The sequence below is a fragment of the Gymnogyps californianus genome, chromosome 3 (assembly GCF_018139145.2).
Source record: "Gymnogyps californianus isolate 813 chromosome 3, ASM1813914v2, whole genome shotgun sequence".
In the NCBI taxonomy this organism is placed as follows: domain Eukaryota; kingdom Metazoa; phylum Chordata; class Aves; order Accipitriformes; family Cathartidae; genus Gymnogyps; species Gymnogyps californianus.
In genome coordinates, this window is record NC_059473.1 from 59,927,180 (window position 1) to 59,945,054 (window position 17,875).

Sequence of the window (17,875 nt, forward strand, 5' to 3'; positions counted from 1 at the left end):
TAAAGTCCCAAGCAAATAATCAGAGAAAGGGCTGCTAGGTTAGAATGTGTCATACTGAATTACACCTTCAGAGGGTGTATTCAGAGGGACCGAGAATTCAGAGGGACCGAGTCTGACTGTAACAGGAATTACACCCTTATTCTGTGTTCAGTATCTGTTTGGTGGTTTTTTTCCCCTCATGGTGGGTTTTATACCAGGGTGGCAAGTATCTAAGGTCCTGTATTGATTTCTGCTACACTGTGATCTCAGCAAGGGTTGGATAAGTTGCAGCAACAGGTATAAAAAACAAGGGCTTTCTGTTGCTTGGTTTTGTAAAGCTCCGATACCAAAACAAGCTGCTCTGATGGACTCCCACTCAGCTTGCTGTGGGAGAGGAGGAGGTTGGGACTGTGTGGCCTGAAGAGGTGTAAGCCATGTACATAGGGCCAGGTGTGACCTCTTCAGAGTAGTGAAGTGTTGGGCTTCTGGGCTTCCCATAAAAATGGTGATGCGAGAAGGAGGAAAAAACAAAGACCAGTGCCTCGGGTTGGTCCATATCACTAACTTCTCTTTAGGGATATGAATGACCTTTCTTTGTTAAACTTGTCACTGCTTCACTTCTCTGAAACAAATTCTCTAATAAATACACCTTGAAAGCTCCCTTGCATTCAGAATAATCTTTGTCTCACCCCCTGCATGCCCTATGGAAATGCTACAATGCTGTTCTTCATAGCAGTGCTCAGTGACCCCCAGTAGCTGGCTCTGTGCTTCTCATGGTGCTCTTGCATGCGAGGACTGTTCTGTATTCCTCCAGCAATGGAAGAACATGCCTCTTGCAATCAATTTCTCTGTGTCAAGGCTTTGACATGGCTGTGTTCCACAAAGCACAGTGGAACTGCTGTGCTCATTATATAGGACCCTGAGGATGCAATCTGCGAACATGGCTGTTGTACATTGGTTTTCTATTTCAGCAAACTTGACTGCAAAAACTGCTTTTTAATTACAGTCAGCAGGTTTGCTTTCCCAAGGTTTGTGATGGAAAAAGGGCTTAGCTATATCTTTGTGACATATGGAAATGCATTATGATTCACCGTGCTTATAGAAATAGTTAACACTTCCTATACGTTTTTTTTCCCTTTACTATTGCTTTCTAGCTCTGCTGTTGTTGCTTTCATATGTTCTGGTAATGCGTATTCCAGAGCCTGCTCTATTGCAAGTAGGAGGCAGCAATTTTGATATAGTTAGAAGAGCAGCCACCCAGTTACTGCTTTGTGTGTATGTGCAGGTGGAAATCTGAGAATGTGGATTGCATCCACTGAGATGAGACAAGCTTCACTCTCTTAGGCAGCTTTCTCAATTTTATTTAGTTCTAACACACAGAGAGGTTGTTTGTAAGAAACGGCTGAAGAAGCAAGTTTGCAGTGTTGACTGCTTATAATGTGATGGATTGACATATGTTTGCTACATAACCACATTATATACTTAGAGTACCTTGTCCCTAGTTTTTGGAAGAAGACATCTTTATGTGGCCTTGTCTAACAGAAAATAATATATTGCCTTCCCGCTCTATAGATGTTTTGGGAGACAGCTGTTTGATAATGAGTGAAGTATTCTGGTACTTTTAGACTGCAGGTTTGCCAGAAGTGCTACACACAATTGTTATTTGAATTCCTTTATTTTATGTCCTCACTGTTACATTCAGCTAATGCAGGGCTGGTAAATATAATTAACAGTGCTCAAGGCATGATCTTCCACTGCAGGAAAAATGAAACAATCCACCAGACTCTGAACTTCTGGGTTGTGTTGGCAGCCACAGTGCTTTTTTGCAGTGAGACCTTAAGTAATTTGTTCGGCTTCTCTTTCTGTGTAGAACATACATAATAATCACTTCCTTCTAAGGTATAGCAGGCTTAATTAAATATTTGCCATGAGATTTGACATCGTGGAGTTAAAAATGATCATAGATCTATAGAGTTTAAGCAAGACATTGTTTGTCCTTCACACAACTAAGTTCTTACCTGTCCTACTGCTTGACATCATTGATTTTAATTTTATAATAAGCATTTCTTATTGGGTGATGTTGATCTTAATTTTAATAAGCATTTCTCCTTTGTTTCACGTAGGCCAGTGTTAGCTATTGTAGAAGTGGAAGTTCAGGAAGTTGATCAAGCTGCCCGTGAGAGTGTTTTCCAGGAAGTGTCATCTTTCCAGGGACCACTGGATGCCACAGTAGTGGTAAATCTGCTATCACCAATGCCTGAAGAGAAAAATGAATTTCCTGAGGACCTGCGTACAGAGCTTATGCAAATGTTTGAGGATTATGGCACTATTGTTCTGGTCAGGTAAGTTTGGGATCTGAAATGGCATGTCATCTATTCAAAAACACAGACTAGAAATTCCCTTTTTGTCCTGACAGAATTAGCTTTGTATTAGAAAGTAGTATGCTGAATTCCTTTACTGCATGTTAAATTCTTCATTAGAAATTGAATACAAGTATTTTGAATATCTTTTACCTCTCATCAACCTGTTAAAGAAATAGTCTCAACAGCTCTCTTGGCTGAGTGGAGAAGAATTTTATTCAGTACAGCACCATAAAGCAGAAGCTTTGATGTGAATCACCACCTTTAGATTCAAGCCTCATTTCCATGCATTGCTTCTGCTGGTGGGTCCTTGGGGCCCTGCTTCACTTCTTCCGAGGAGGTCTGGTCTCTTACAGCACTCTCTCACACTTACTACGATTTCCTGGCTGGCTGTCCTTTCTTTTGGGGGTCATTTTGCTTATTTTTTAATAGTATGGTTTCTCGCAGTTTGAGAGGGAGAGTGTGATACCTTCTGGCAGAGCAGTTTAATTTCATTCTCATTGATTCTGTGCAGGGCTCCAGCATAGCTATGAGACTTCTGTTTTGAGAAATACAGGCAAAAGACCTGACAGTTAACTTGGGAAACAAGACCAGAAACTTGTTTATGTTGTATTTGACCCATTTCTTAATGGAGAAGACTGATGACCCTTTGTTGTATGGTTTTATGAAGTACCAAATATAAGTTGAGGGTTCAAAGCAGCCCTGCAGGAACAGCAGCACCACTTTGCTTGTGAAGAAAAGAAGCAAGAAAAGAACATGCTTTGGTGGTTTTGTTTTGGTTTTAATTGCTTTAGAGCTTGATGCTATACTAGTCTTTGGGAACATCACATGTCCTCTGAGCTGAGAGACATGCAGAGCCATGGAAGTTAGTACAGAGGGAGTGTGGATATCAGACTAGGTATCGTGTCAACAGCTGCAGAGATTTTTGTACTGCTGCTTCAGGAGTGACCCCGTAAAGGGCAGGGTGCTGGGGTCACACAGAGGAGGATGGGGGAGAGGAAGAGCCCAACTGGGATTCATAGATCACTTGCTCCTCCCCCAAAAATAGAGTTGTGAGGAAAATACAACTAAAATCAAATACATAGCTGTACAAAACTATCATGCGTGCCTTTAAGGCTTTTCATTCAATGGTGAGGTAAAATGCACTGTTTTCTCTCCTCTGCCTTTTTTTACTAGGATCAGTGGAGGTCAAATGCTGGTGACATTTGCAGAGAGCAAGTCAGCTCTTCGTGTTATGGATATAGATGGTGTCAAAGTAAGACTCTCTCAAACCTATAATAATAATTTCATAACAATTTTTTCAAAAGTGGTTGCTTAGAATGAGATTGTTGCGTTTCTAGCTAAATCAAGTAGCATTATTTTAAAGAAACTTAGTGCTCACAAAGTCCTTAGCTTTCACAGCTGCTGAGGCTTTTAATGCAGTATTTCAGTTTCAGGAGGGCAGGAGGTGACTTTTCTTGGAGCTCCTAAGCAATACTTAATATCTGGCCTCTGATACCTCTGCAGAATAGATGGACTCGGTCATTGTTCTGGCACTTGAAGCAGTTCTGAGATTATGTGTGATTTTATACTGTTGCCAAAGCATCCTCACGATTGTGGTTTGGATATTTTTTGTTTCTCTTAAGTGTATCAAATAAACCCCTTCTAACAAGCTGGAACAACATGATTCATTGGCCTCCATGGCAAACTCAGCATTAGCTGTAGGCGTTTACCTTCCCATCCCCTGCTCTTTCTTCCCACGCACATACTCTACAATTCATCAACCCCCTCATTTATGCTGACAAAAGCGTTTGTGGGGCTGCACTGTAAACTTAACATTGAAGTAATGGATTTAACCCTCATTCTTCTTTCCTATTTGGAGTTTTATCTATTAATTTGGCTCATTTCATTGATGTAATTTATAGCACAGACCCAAACACAATTGTATGTGCACAATGTGTGAAGGTGCTGGGAACCTGATTGAAGAACTTTCCAAAGTAATTTTGCTGCCGAAGCTGCTGCCTTGGATACATCTTACCCCAAATGTCATGGAGCAACACATATAAGCAGCTGTGGTCTTAATCTGTTTAATAATATACTTACCATATACATCAACTATCATATTTGGGATTTTCTGAGCAGACAGTCTCCTTACAGATGGCATCAGGTAGCAAATTCTTGTGTGTTTTAAAGCTACTGACTCAAAACGGGAACCCTCCCACACTATTATTACTATCACAGTATTGTTTTGATGATATTTGATGTTTCACCTATTTCTCAAGTATTTCCCAAATGCAGCAGCAGTACTTTCGAGCTGTGAAGCTAATTTTCTTTCAAGAATATTGTTACAGTCTGAAAACTTGGTTATGGGGATAGGAAGAGCGCTTCCTTTTCATTTAGCTTCTGAAATGACGCTCTAGTTGTATCAGTTTCTGAAGCAGTGGTACAATAGACTGGCAGCACTTGCTTATTCTGTTCAGGTGTTCTCATTTTGTGAAGTTGCTTGGCAAAGGGGAAACAATTCTTTCTTTGTGTTAGGTCAGAGGCAGAACAGTGAAGATCCGGCCCAAGACCAAGGACTGGCTAAAGGGCCTTCAGGAGGAAATTGCTCGAAAACGGGACAGCATTGCCCCCATGTCCCCCACGGCAAACTCCTGTCTTCTGGAAGAAAATTTTGACTTCTCCAGTTTGGACTATGACTCAGAAGGTGAGCAGCAGGTTTCTAAGCTAAGCTGTGAGAAATTGCTTCACTGACTTTGGTTGCACAGAGAAGGTACAGTATGAGTGTCAGTGGTATCTTAATTTGTAATGAAGCCACACTTCTTAAAAAGAGAATTGTAACTTGCCCAACACATATATTAAATTCATTGGTAGTAGAGAGAGACAGAGAATGCATTTGCTCACTACATCTTTGTTATCTAATATTTTAATTCAGGTGATATAGTGGAGGATGAAGATGATTATTTAGATGATGCTTTGTGTCAACACCTAGTAGCAGACACAGCAGAAGATATGCCTGAGGGCTGTGGACATTTCACATCCATAGGTCATTCAAACAAATCTGGACAAAACCCACGGCTGTATAAAGGTAAATTATCTGCATTCCTTAAAGTAAGACCTGAAGGTTTGTTGTTCATTCTCCTTTTGTCTCTATTTCCCTGTTCATTTATATTTTCATTGTAGGTCCTCCAAAGATAAGGATCATCTTTTTGGTACATGTTCGTGCTCAGCCCCCCTTGAGTTAGTGACTGTAACTGAGGCCCTCAGGCGTAACAGTGGTACAAATAATCAAGCTTAGATCCTCCTTCTCTCTAGCCCAGGGCAAGGCAGGAGTGCTGAGAAATGCTGGTTTCCTTTTATAGTCAGGAGAAATTAAGTCTTTTTATCCATTTGATGTTGTTCGGCACCAGAGCATACAACAAAAAATTGTCCGTTATTTTCTTATTGGTGAGGGCCAGAGCAAAATCAAACCAAAGGAATCGTGTTGATTCAGTCATGAGCTTGGCCCTGTCCTTTGAGCAATAGCTGTGGCAGTGCAGTCAGGTCTAAGCTGGACAGTCCAGGAGGTTGTTGTGTTCAAATCACTTACTTCAAAGAAGCCGAAAGTTTCTCCTTTGTTCCTATTTTATTTATTTCTGAAGAAGCTGAGGTTCACACAACAGGTATATTCATTCTTTTAGTGCTTCTTAAATGTGTTACCTTTTTTCCTGGTCACCTGGCTTGTTTGCACATTATTGTGAAATGACTTGGTAAAGAGAAGATAAAGCTGTGAAGAGAATACAGATAAAAACTGCAGCAAGAACTAGCCAAGCCAGTGGTGGTCTTATATTGGGATGTGATCAGGACATGCTGCAGTGACCAAGCATTGACAGGCTGGGTCACGTATTAAACACTTCATCATGACAGCAAGTGATTCAGGAGCTGTCTTTCTGCACTCTCTCCGAAGTGCTTTGTCTTCTGACATAAAAGTGAAAACTTTAATACCTTCAAAGGTTCAGTCAAAAGTAGAGTTGAAAAAGATTAAATTAAATTCGTAAGTTTACACAGACAGGTTTTCCAAACAATCAGAGTGATATACAGCTTTCTTGCCCACCTTGCGTCATAGGCTGGGTGCAGTGTGGCCAGACCCAGAAACCTAGCCCTGAGCCAAGGAGTAATCTGTCATTATTAAATACTGTGAAGCCAATCCCTTTGTATTATAGGATGCCTTGCCCTCCAAGCACCTCTGGCCTACTGTGTGATGATTCATTAAGCTACAGAGAATTGCAGTGATTCTTTTCACCCACACTAACTCTTCTCCACAAAAAATATCACAAGGTAAATGGAGATTATAAAGTATAGTTTGAAGGAGGTCAAGGTGGGGTCATGATCTCACACAACTCAAAGTATGGTATATTCAATCCATCTTGAAAGTCTCTGCAATTTCAGATGCCTCCATAAGCTTCCAATTCTGCCTGAGTAACTCCTAATAGAAGGTATGATGATTGTGTAGCTGGTGTTAGACACAGATGGAAACCAGTGACGGGCAGAACAGTGTGTATGTGTGTTTCTGAGGTCAGAGAAGGGCATAGCCTCACAAAACTGATGTCCCTGGGAGCCGTTGCCTAAAACCAGCAGCCTTTTAGGGGAAGGTATAGACTGGTGGTGGCTGGTTTTTGTCTTGTGTTCAGTGTTACTGCCAGAATTTTAAGCTGTGCATTTAGGCACCTACATGACTCCTTGGATCCTACCGATGAGCCCGTATCTGCAGCTTAGAAGTATTGAAAATGCAGAGAGAAGGGGGAGGGCAGGTTGGGCAGATCACAGGCTCTGTCTATGTGGCTGCCATCCGCTGCTGAGTGGGAGTAGGAAACTGTGAGGCAGCTCAGTATTCCCCGCAGACCACAGCTTTCTGAAAAACAGGAACTTGTGTAAAAATGCCTGAAGTATGAGAGACTGCTGCTACACAATTCCTTCCCCATCCTCTCCAAACCACAGGGACAAAACTAAACCCAGTAGATTTTGGAGCCCTAAAGTAGAACAGAGCTGTATGGCTTGGCAGCCATGGCGGGGTGAGAGAACTGAAGTGAAAGCCCTCACTTCAGCAGACAGGGAGACTAAAGCAATCCCTACTTCTCACCTCTCCAGCTGTCAGAGAGGCTTAGACAGGATTAACGACTGTGTAATAGCCTGGTCATGTAAGGTGCAGCCAAGGGCTAGCAGATTGAGGCAGGTGTACCTGTTAGGAGATGTTGCTGGAAAGCAGAGATGTGATGAGTGAACCATTCAGATTTTTCTCTGGTATAAAAACAGTTCTCCTGAGCAAGGAAGGTTTTCTAATCCTCGGAGGGAATTCCTGTGTTAGGAAGGAAGAGCAAGGGATTGACCATGACTAGCCTCCTCATGGCTGCCATGACACAGTTTGAATGAGAGCAGGTTGCCGCCAAGTGCCAAGTCTGGCTGTGAAAAGCTCAGAATCTAACAAGGTGACTAGTAACCCTGAAATCAGATGCAGGCAGTCTTTTTGTGTCATCACAAACAGTTAATAAATACTGGAAAAGGAGAGAGAGAAGTGTTTGACAAAAGGGTAGATGTTTCCTGGAGTGGGAGCAGGGAGACATTTGGGGAGAGCAAAACAATATGAAAGGAGCCATGTCGTGTTGCTGAGATATCTGGTTGAGGCTTGCCATTCATAATCGCCTCTCGCCTGACCACCCGGATTTGGTGCATCTCACCCAGCGGGTATCTAATACAGATCCTTTCTAAAATTTCCCTAGATGATACAGACCTGGCCAATTTGAAGCAAGAGCTGGAGGCAAGCGGGGAATGCCACCGCCGGACTCCAAGCAGGTCTCTGTCCATTCCTACCAGGCCTCGGCCACTTCAGCCGCCACAGAGGCCTCCCCCTCCTGGTGAGTTTAAGTTTCTTTAATGTTGTGTTGGCCCCAGCTGAACAGTTTTGCCTGCCATTTCTGGGTGACACAGAAAGTAATCCCTTGTTCTGAAATGTCAGGCTGTTGAGGTACTTGTGCTGGCTTCCCAGTCTGTTTCAGCCTGACTATGGCTGCAGTTAGCAATGGGAGAGGTTTGTCTTTAGGATGACAGATACTCCACAAAAAAATGCCTTTAGTGAGGATGGAATGGCCCATATGTTTCATACTAACTCATCACTCAGGTTAGCGAGTTGACCAGCCACTTTGTGGCAGTAAAAATAAATATCAGTATTTATGCCTGCTGACTTCCAAAGTCACTGAGTGTTTTCTTACAGTTTGTTTTTTTCTGACTTAATTGTAACCTTCCTTTTAAAAAACTTTGAGAAAATACTTTTTCTGGACAGTTTTTGTCCTTTCCTGCTTTGCAAGCAATTCTTGCTTGCTTTTGTGCTTATGAAAGAGATGCAAAGTGGCTTATGATTTTTAGTGAGGCACAAAGGGGAAGTGATGCTCTTTACCTAAGCTCTACCCACCTGAGATGCCATCAGTGCTATGCTGCTCCTGTTTTTATGGCTACTTCTGGATGAATGCTGATTGTTAGATCAGCATAATCATCTTTGCCTTCTGTATGACACAAGCTATACATCACATTTTTCTTGCAGCCCAAAAGTCTCTCTTCTGTGTATATTTCCCAGTCTTAAATTAAAGGTTCTGTCAGACTCACTGCTGGAGGATGAGATCTTCGGGATTACTCCCATTCATTTCTGAGTCTGTTGCACAGAAGTGACAACACTGGTATCTGTATTTCTGTGCCTGGAATGCAATGTTAATGCTCAGCTGAGGTTATTAAATTAATTAGATGAAAGGAAGACTAACTAGGAAACTGCTTCCTGATACAGTTCAAGACTTCAACATTTTACTCTGTGTTGAGATTTTTTTTTCACCTTAGATTAGACTAGTAACAGTTCAGCCTATCACTCCTAGATTAAAGTGTCTTGCTCTTGGCACTCAAGCAGAGGGACTCAGGGTCCCCGTTGTCCTACAGGAAGGTCTTGCCTAATATGTCTGCCCCTGGAGGAGCAAGGAGGGTGACAGTGTCTTTTATTTATCACAAACAAATTCAAAGCACATTGGGTTTGCTCCATTGCACATAAAATGTTGTACCACGACATTGGTACATTACTGAATGTAAAAAGCCATTTTTATTCCTCTTTCAGCTGGGACATCAGGCAAAAAGTCCCCCTCAGATGGGTCCCTCTCTCCAGGAAGCCACTCCACCGGCTCCATCCTGGCAACGGCAAAGCTGCTACCCGGAGCCCCTCAGCAGCCAGTGAGTCCTGCCACTCAGTGTGGCCACTTAGCGTTGTCCTGATCTCCCCCATCTACATAGACACTGAGCATCACGCACATGATGCACTTGTCATACAAGGAAGGAAGTCCATCACATGCCTGAGCTGGAAATGCTACTAGGAACTTCTTGTACTGTCACACTAGACTGTAGGACCTGCTAGACACCAGAAAAATGTTATTAAATTGCCAGGAATTAGAAAGGCCAAAGAGGGAGAGAGAGGATGGTGCAAGACCAGGGCACCGTTGATTTATTCCACATGCTGCTTTCTGACAGATGCTAACTTGAATTTTCAACACCATGATAATGTGTGATTTCAACACCATGATAATAGTGCCCAGCATACAGGAAAAGCCTTGACCATTGCCAGCACGGCTGCTAGCCCTCTGAGTAGACCAAGACTGGAATGTGGAAACACCTCCGGACTCCTCTTTTGTTGGATGAGAACCCTAATGTATTGAACAAGGGACGGCTAAGGGTCTAGCTGTGGCAGTAAGGCATCAGCCTGTCTGTCAGCTGGTAACAAAGATGTAATATCTGCCAAAAGACTCCCCACCATTTCTATAGTATTTATAGATTGCTGAATAGCCACTGGCAAAACCAGAACTTTACAGGTGTGTGAGCTTAGCTGTAAGATTACAGGTGTATAAGAAAAAACAGTTTTCTCAAGATGACTTATTCTCCTATTTTTTTTAAAGCCTAAAGTCCGGACTGGAATAAGTAAACCTTACAATGTCAAGCAGATCAAAACCACCACAGCTGAGGAAGCAGAAGAAGCTATCAGATGTCTTATGGAAGCTAAAGGAGGTGAGCACAGCTTTCTAACTAACTGACTTCTAAAAATCTTTAAGTAAAGAAAACTAGGTGTGTTCGTCCTTCCCATCATAGCCCAGATGCACGTATTTCTATTCAGAAGCTCACCTGAACACTGACATACACATTCTTGCAAGATTGTACTTAGTGTTCTCTGTCAGTTTTGATAATGTTAACCTTTTTTTTCAAGATGACTCAAGTTGTGTATTTTGTTGTAGAATCCGTTACTAGGAGCACCTTGGGTTATTTATGTCCAGATTTAGTCTGAAAAATAAAAAGAGAAAGATGGGATCTTCCTAAACTGATGGTGCCTGTGTTAGCTCAGAGTTGCATAAAGGATATTTGCTGCTCTATTTAGCAAATGCTCACTATTCCAGGCAGGAGTAGAGAGCAAATACAGCTATGGGAGAAATAACCGGGATTCTGTTGACATTTGGACAGCAAGTATAGTTGTAACCTAGACAGAAGCTTGCACCACTTTAGCTTGAATAGCTAAGCTAAAGGGCTACTCTGTCTACAGGCTCTCTATGTAATCCCTGGAGAAGAGAGCTTCTTGCAAGGGCAGGTTAGAGCAGGAAACTAGCTTAGGTATTGAAACTTAGGCAGTGTGAATATATCCTCCAGGGTTGCAAGTAGTCTTTCTGCTGATGCTGCATGAATGAAAAAGAATGCAGTATGACTCTGCGATAGCTACCTGAGTTTGCAAGGCTCTCAGTTTCAGAGAAAAACATCCCTTTTCATTTGTAAATAGAGCAAATGCAGTTGGGAATATTCCAATTTGATGAGAAATATCATACAGGTATCTTGATGTTTGTTCCTTAGAGAGTGCTGTACATTTTTTTTAAAGCAGATTTACTCTCCGTTAATTTTGAAATTCACATTAAGCATTCCACTCAGTGTTGGTAAGGGAACTAGTCCGCTCAGCATCACTTTCAGTCCCTTGTGCTGTACCACCAGTTGGCATTTACAGTTCTTCCCAAATTACAAGACGTGCTCCGTATCATCATCTTGATCACCCAGATAAGGCAACCAGGGCAAAAGGAGACTCAGGACTCGAGTCCAGTACTCCTGCACACCCAGCCAGTGTTTTATCCACTTGGCCAAATGGCGGCACAGCACTGGTGTTCTGGCATGAAATTATTTCAGACAGGGGAGTTTTTCCCTAACTGCCTCTTACAAATGTGACAGGATTGCAAAGGTCTGTGTTTATTTCTAAAACCTACCTTCCTGGCCTGAGCACACTCCCTTTAGGCATGCACATTTTGGGAAACATGATTGTGAAAGAAATTATCTTGAAGCTACATTCTGATCAAGCCAAGACGCTAATTGTTTTTGCTTTTCAGGGCTACAGGAAGATGCAGTAAAGCCTGCTCCAACTAGAAACCAAACGTTCACCAAACCCGAGCCTCTTCCCAGCATCACAAAGTCAGCATCGTTTCAAGGGTCGCAGGCAGGACCAGTGCTTGTGCCCCATCGCCCACCACCCAAAGTTCCAACTACGAAGAAGCCAGTACCTCTGCAAAGGACTGGAGTCAAGGCGGAAAATGTAAGATAGTTGCAGCAAAATGCATCCAGCCTCCATCACACAGTGTGAATGATGGCAAGAGGCGTGGACTGTTAAACAACTTGTATGAAGTCCTGTCATTTAAATTTCTTAGCCAGCAAGCACTAAAATGATATTGTGTATTGTACTCACCAAGGCATAAAAATGTCCTAGGAGATCAGAAAGGAAAAAGAACCTTGAGTTCCTTAGCCATATTCAGCTTTTCTATTTGTCAGTCCATTCTCTTAGATTTTGTTACTTTTCTTCTGGTTTGTCTAAACCTTGCCAGGTTTTAAGACTCAGCCCTTCTTTATCACAGTGTTTACTTTTGACCACATCGTGACTCGTCTGCTCTGTATTGATTTGAGGCAGCTTCTTGATCAGTATGCTGTTCTGTGTCCTGTTCAGAAACATCTAACTTTTCTCACACACCTTATAATGGGATTCAGCCTTGCACTTTGGATTCTGGATTCTACTCAAGAGTTCAGGTTCTTAAAAATACAAACCTGTAGGTATTGGGGTTTTAATCTCTCTCTCTGTCAGGTCTCTACAATGGAGGTAACAGTTCTTCACCTCTAGAGCTGCTAAAATGAGTATTTAATGGTGAAAGCAATTTAAGTACAAGAGAGAGACAAATATAACCTTTTATGTTCTTCCTTGGACAGAACCTCTGCTAGGAAGCTCTGTTCTAAGTTGTTAGGACTCCTGCCTTACCTTCTTTTGTAAAGGCATTCACCCCTTCTCTCTCACGGACTTTGTGTAGTCTCTACTTAGGAGATTCACAAAAGGAAAAACAACCAGACAACACAGTGTGTGCCCTTTCCTTAAACATTCAATAACAAGGAATGGTCTGTTTGTTTATGTTGTCGCCATTCCCAGGACGCTCCTGAAAGGTGCTGAGAGGGACTGCTGTTTTGGTGTTAGTTATATGAAAGCTCCTGCAGGAATATATCTGTTTCACTTCTTTTTGACTCTATCCACTCCTTCCTCCGAGTGAATTCAGATGGGAGTTGTGTACTTGAAAACCTCTACCCAATCCACCTCTATCCTTAAAAAAGCATACAATCAAATGCAGGCAACCTAACAACAGCATATAGACAGAAGTGGCAGGGGATATGTCCATCATGAAATACTGACTGGATATTTTGACTGCATTAAAAAGCCTGTATATTATTGTTTAATACTATGGGAGAGTAATAAAGAATTACAGTGCTTTCATTAAGTCACACTGTGTGAAAAATCTGAAGCAGCCCCTGCCTTCTTGGCCTGAGCTGGGCTCCAGTTATTTATCTATCTTTAAATGGTGAATATATGCTAGATATTGTACTTTAAGAGTTTACTTTTAGCTTCAGTTCCTAGCATCAGTGAGACATGACAGAGCCATTAATGCATTTCTTGGGTTAGCTTAAGCTAATTGTCCTTCAGCCTTATGTATCAGAATGTACCCAAAGGCATGCGCTAATGGCCCCATTAATTTAGCCCTCCCTAGGCATTCTTGCTTAAATAATATTAGTCAGCAGAGAGATGTAACAAATAACTAACTCTTCAGAACTGTGTTAATTTGGCCCAGAGCAAAATCCTAACATGAAAGAGAGATGGTCAGAAAGAGATGTATTTCTCATACAGGGAGCAAACAGGCTGTAGGATCCTTGTCCTCAAATAGTACTCTGTAAATGAACACGGGTCCAAGGCACGATGCATGAGAACAGAACCAAGCAGGTACAGTGTAAAACTGTGCTGTCAAGTCTCCTCTTTGTACTGCTTTTTTTTTTTCTTAAGCACTGTCAGCTTTTCTCAGTAACGCCATCAGTGAGAGTTGCACTAGTAGTGACTCAGAGTTTAAGGTCCCCTTTTTGTTCTCAAATTTCTTGTTCCTTTTCCCCCTTAGGCTATGTCTACAGAAGAGCAATTTGACCATCAGACAGTACAGTCTCCTTTTGGCTTGCCAGAGCCCTGTCTAGAAGCTGGAGCTATTCTTAGTCCAACCAGGATTACTCCAGTCCCTAAACCCAGAACACCGCAAGCTGGGAAGTCTCAGGAGAGCAGGGGGAGCAGTGAAAGGCAGCTTCCCTCAGCAAGCGTGGCCGAGGCCATCGCACTGCCTCCCCCGAACGCTTCCTTTGCCCCAAAGGTGCCACCACGAAGAAAGAAGTCAGCTCCTGCAGCTCTTCATCTGCAAGTTCTCCAGAGCAGCGACAACCCACTTTTTAGTGGGTTAATGTTCAACTCCAGCAACACCAATCCTGGGTTCTGCCCCCAGACTCAGGACGCTCACGTCCCTGCACAGTCTGCTCTCTCAGCTCCTACATCCTCTGCCAACCCAGAAAACACCACAACTAAGCAGTCAGCACCAAATGCCGCAGAATTGATGGCTAACCTTCAGGGCCCTCCTGTACCAGGCGGCCAGCATCCACAGCTCTCAGATACCAGCTCCCTTCCAGAGAACACCAATCTTTTGGACCTGGACATGGATTCTTCCTGCCCTCTTTCCACACAGGCAGCATCAGCTACTTCTCCAGCACACACTCCAGAAAATTTAAAACGCCCCAGCTTGAAAGATTTCAGTCACTGGGTTACATTTAGTGATGATGAAGACAGTAGTGCACTGTCAGAAGGGTTCAACAAACTGCTTGTCTTAGAACAAAATAAAAATACCTTGATGAAGACAAATACTGATTTAGAATTGTAAAATTTTGTCCCCTTAATGTTCCTATAGCAATCATAATTATGATGCAAAATAAAAATAAATCTTTTGCACAAGGATTTTTATTTAAGGAAATAGATCATCTGTCCATGCTACATTTCATTTTCGTGTTTAAAGATAAAGATACTGCCCCTGGAGGGAAGTGTATAGAGTATATACAACCTAACATTATCTACAGCTTGTTTGAAAGGTTCTTTAAGTTATTTCTTTTTATTAATCCATCTTAAGATGTTTTATTTCATTTCAGGTACAAATCATATCTAAGAACATGTAATGATGTATGGAACATCATTAAAAAAACATTTTCCTGTGAAATTTATGTATTAATCCATTTCTGTCACTGGAAATAAAGCACCCTTATCTTGAATAGTTAGACTGCTACAGTTATTCTGGAACAAACATCCAAAAGGGGAATATATACCAGTATAACTACAGCAGTAACACTGGTATTGTTCTGCTAAACATTGCCCACTCACAGTAAAGCTCAGCTCAGACACCAAAGGGGTGGGCTGGTAGGGGGGTGGAAGCGTGTAGAGCTACCGCTCTCGCTGTGCATTTCTGCTGATCATCAGCTACGCAGTCTGTTTATTTTGTACCAGGGAAGGAGCTGCCGCGTGCTTCCCCTTCACCTCCGCAGCTGTGGCAAAGCCACGCTGCAGCAGGGGGCCCGGCAGCCCTGAGAAACAATAGGAACACTGAACACGAGCTGGGAAGGCTAAGAAATGGAACTAGACATGAGCAACTGCATCTAAGACTGAGGACAAATCTAAGAAGCATGTGCACTGCTGTAAATAAAGCTGTTGCTCAGGTGCACCCTGCGTCCATACAGGGAGCATACGTATGTGAATGCAACACACAGAGTAAGACTAACAGGCAGGCAACTACCATAATCTGTTCTATGCAGGTTCTTGCAAACAAAAGCTTTAAAAGATGATCCTGTTCAATGGTTCAGACTATGACAGCCTAGCTAGGGGAAGCACGCCCCTGTTAACCACTGTAGAAACTCCAGGCAAGTACTTCCGTGTGCCTGCTTTGCTTCTCCCTTACATTTACCCAGTATTCCACCAGAGCCTATAGGAGAAGAGTTTCAGGTGAGTCTATAGGTCACTTACTTACCACCATGGGCTCACTCATGAAGTGTTGCTGCTCAGCTCAAAGCAGACTTGATGTTCATAATGAAGTCATCTCCTGTTTATTAGCAAGCCAGCAGTCATGCTTCTCAGAAGCGCAAGATTTTGGCAAGGATGATCCATGGTGCTAAACGTGTCTGTTATCTGCTCTGGCTGCGCAGGCTTTTGCCTTGCCTGCACAGTAAAACTGTACGCTATAGATGCCATTTGTTCAAAGCAGGCAGTTAAAAATGATAAACAGATTGCAACTTGTCATGGTAACTTGTTAAGAGAAGCATCAAAATCTTTTATTATTAAAGGAAGAAGAGCATATTTAAGCAGTTGGTGAAGCTGAAAAAACCCTCGTTTTCAGATTTTTTTTTCAGAAAAGATGTATTAAAAGAGTTCAGAGGGTTTCCCCCCCCCCCATAGGAAAATTAATTGGCTTGTTCTCAGCTTCTTGGAAACTAGGAATTCAGCCATTTTCTTACTTGTAACGCCTACCTGTTTCACTGCCACTGCCAAATTTTGAACACAAGACATCCTGTAAGAAAGAGAGGATGCTGCCTTTGTCTGAGCACCTGCCATCCCTCCTCTGCTCCCTCGTTTGCCAGACACTTTAAAAAAGTCCCCAAAACCTTCAAAGACCAAACCAATGAAAACCAGTGCTAAGCTTCTTACGTGAGTGTCAGTTTAACACGGCAGCAGGTTGGTGAATAATGCTGAAACAAGATAGTTGTTTCCCTACAAGATGACACAGAGCCTTAGCCTCTTCATCCTCCTCTTAAAAAAAAAAAAAAAAACCCACAGTGAATATTTATAGGCACATTTCAGTACAAAACATTAAGAGCAGTAAAAAAGAAAGAGTACGTTATATGACCATATCCAACATTTTCTGCAAAGATAATTAACAGCTCTAGGACAGCTAATTTACATGTTAATGAAAGTGTTAGCAGGAAAGCCAATTAAAGTGGATTTATACAAGTCAAATAAAATCTGCTTTATTACTCTCCTTGAATAAGAGAAGTATCTGGCCTCTAGCGTTACATCTTAGGTCTATGTATGTGGCAGGCTGCCCACTAAAGTATGAATCCCTGCAGCTAGCTGGTTTATACTATCAGTGACAGCATATACTGTTCAATCGCAGCAAATCAAGGGAAAGGAACAGACAGTCCAGCTGAAAAGGTTACAGCAAAGAATGAGGAATCTCCTGTCTCAATATATTACCTTCCACACTGGTGCCCAACACCCCAGCCAAGTGTTTTTTCAGAGGCAGGTGCTTGTGACCTGGGTTCTAGTTTTAATGGTCAGGAGAAGATAAGCAGGGCCAGACTTGCTCTGTGTTTGGGAAACCACTACAGAAAACTCAGACTGCAGGAGGTAGTGGTTCTTTCCTTCTCACTCAGGATTAAGCTGGGCCCCACCACAATGTGAAAAGAGGCCAAGTAACCTGAACCATCGTTACCCACCACCGTCCACAACTAGGGAACCCACAGCATGGCTCTGTCCTCAGCTCTGCCGCCCATTCTCACTGGGACATTATCAATGGAAACCAATGTTCTCAGTGATAGCTATCAGTCTCAAGGGCCATATCATGGGTGGCAGGGAGCGGCTATTCCATGACATTTTTCATGTTGTGAACCCAGCACTTTGAAATCTTAAAATTGTTGACACTGGCTGTGAAGCCAGGTATGAATGACTTACCAGATGCAAGTATATAAGCGTCTGTGTGCTTATTTAATGTGAGAGACTTTGCCAAGAGACTAACACCATGTGAGCTTGCCCAGGACCCTGTAGTACAGAAACTTTTAAGTTGCTGCACGCATCCTGGTTGTTCAGCTGCATTTGTGTTTGGGGTGGGTAAGTGGTTCTCCTTGGTATAGCAACAGCCCAATTTAGCTTTTTTACGTGGGTGATCACTGACACAAACAAAAAGAAAGAGAACCAAACCCAAAATACTGTTTAGAATTTCTGCTCTGACAAAACAACATTTTTGCTTTTTCCTTTTTGTCCAGAATTGACATTTTCACCAGATGGAAAATTTCTCCTTTCTAGCTAGCTGCTCTGCCTGGCACCATGGAGCACAAATCACAGTGAAAGCCAGTTTGCACTACTGTAATCAGAGCAA

General features: G+C 42.4%; 1 protein-coding gene across 2 annotated transcripts in view; it reads left to right on the forward strand.

The window, feature by feature from the left end:
* SYNJ2 (synaptojanin 2) overlaps window positions 1-14,989 on the forward strand; it is a 70,517-nt gene extending 55,528 nt beyond the window's left edge. Inside the window, exons 19-27 of one of the 2 annotated variants that reach the window (XM_050894399.1) lie at window positions 2,103-2,321; window positions 3,516-3,594; window positions 4,857-5,025; window positions 5,254-5,406; window positions 8,075-8,209; window positions 9,448-9,560; window positions 10,277-10,385; window positions 11,735-11,937; window positions 13,823-14,989. In XM_050894399.1, coding sequence (XP_050750356.1) covers window positions 2,103-2,321; window positions 3,516-3,594; window positions 4,857-5,025; window positions 5,254-5,406; window positions 8,075-8,209; window positions 9,448-9,560; window positions 10,277-10,385; window positions 11,735-11,937; window positions 13,823-14,623 — 1,981 coding nt within the window. In that variant the 3' untranslated portion in view covers window positions 14,624-14,989. The remainder of the gene's footprint in view (window positions 1-2,102; window positions 2,322-3,515; window positions 3,595-4,856; window positions 5,026-5,253; window positions 5,407-8,074; window positions 8,210-9,447; window positions 9,561-10,276; window positions 10,386-11,734; window positions 11,938-13,822) is intronic. The other variant, XM_050894400.1, reaches the window with a different exon arrangement.
* The last annotated feature ends 2,886 nt before the right edge of the window (window positions 14,990-17,875 follow it).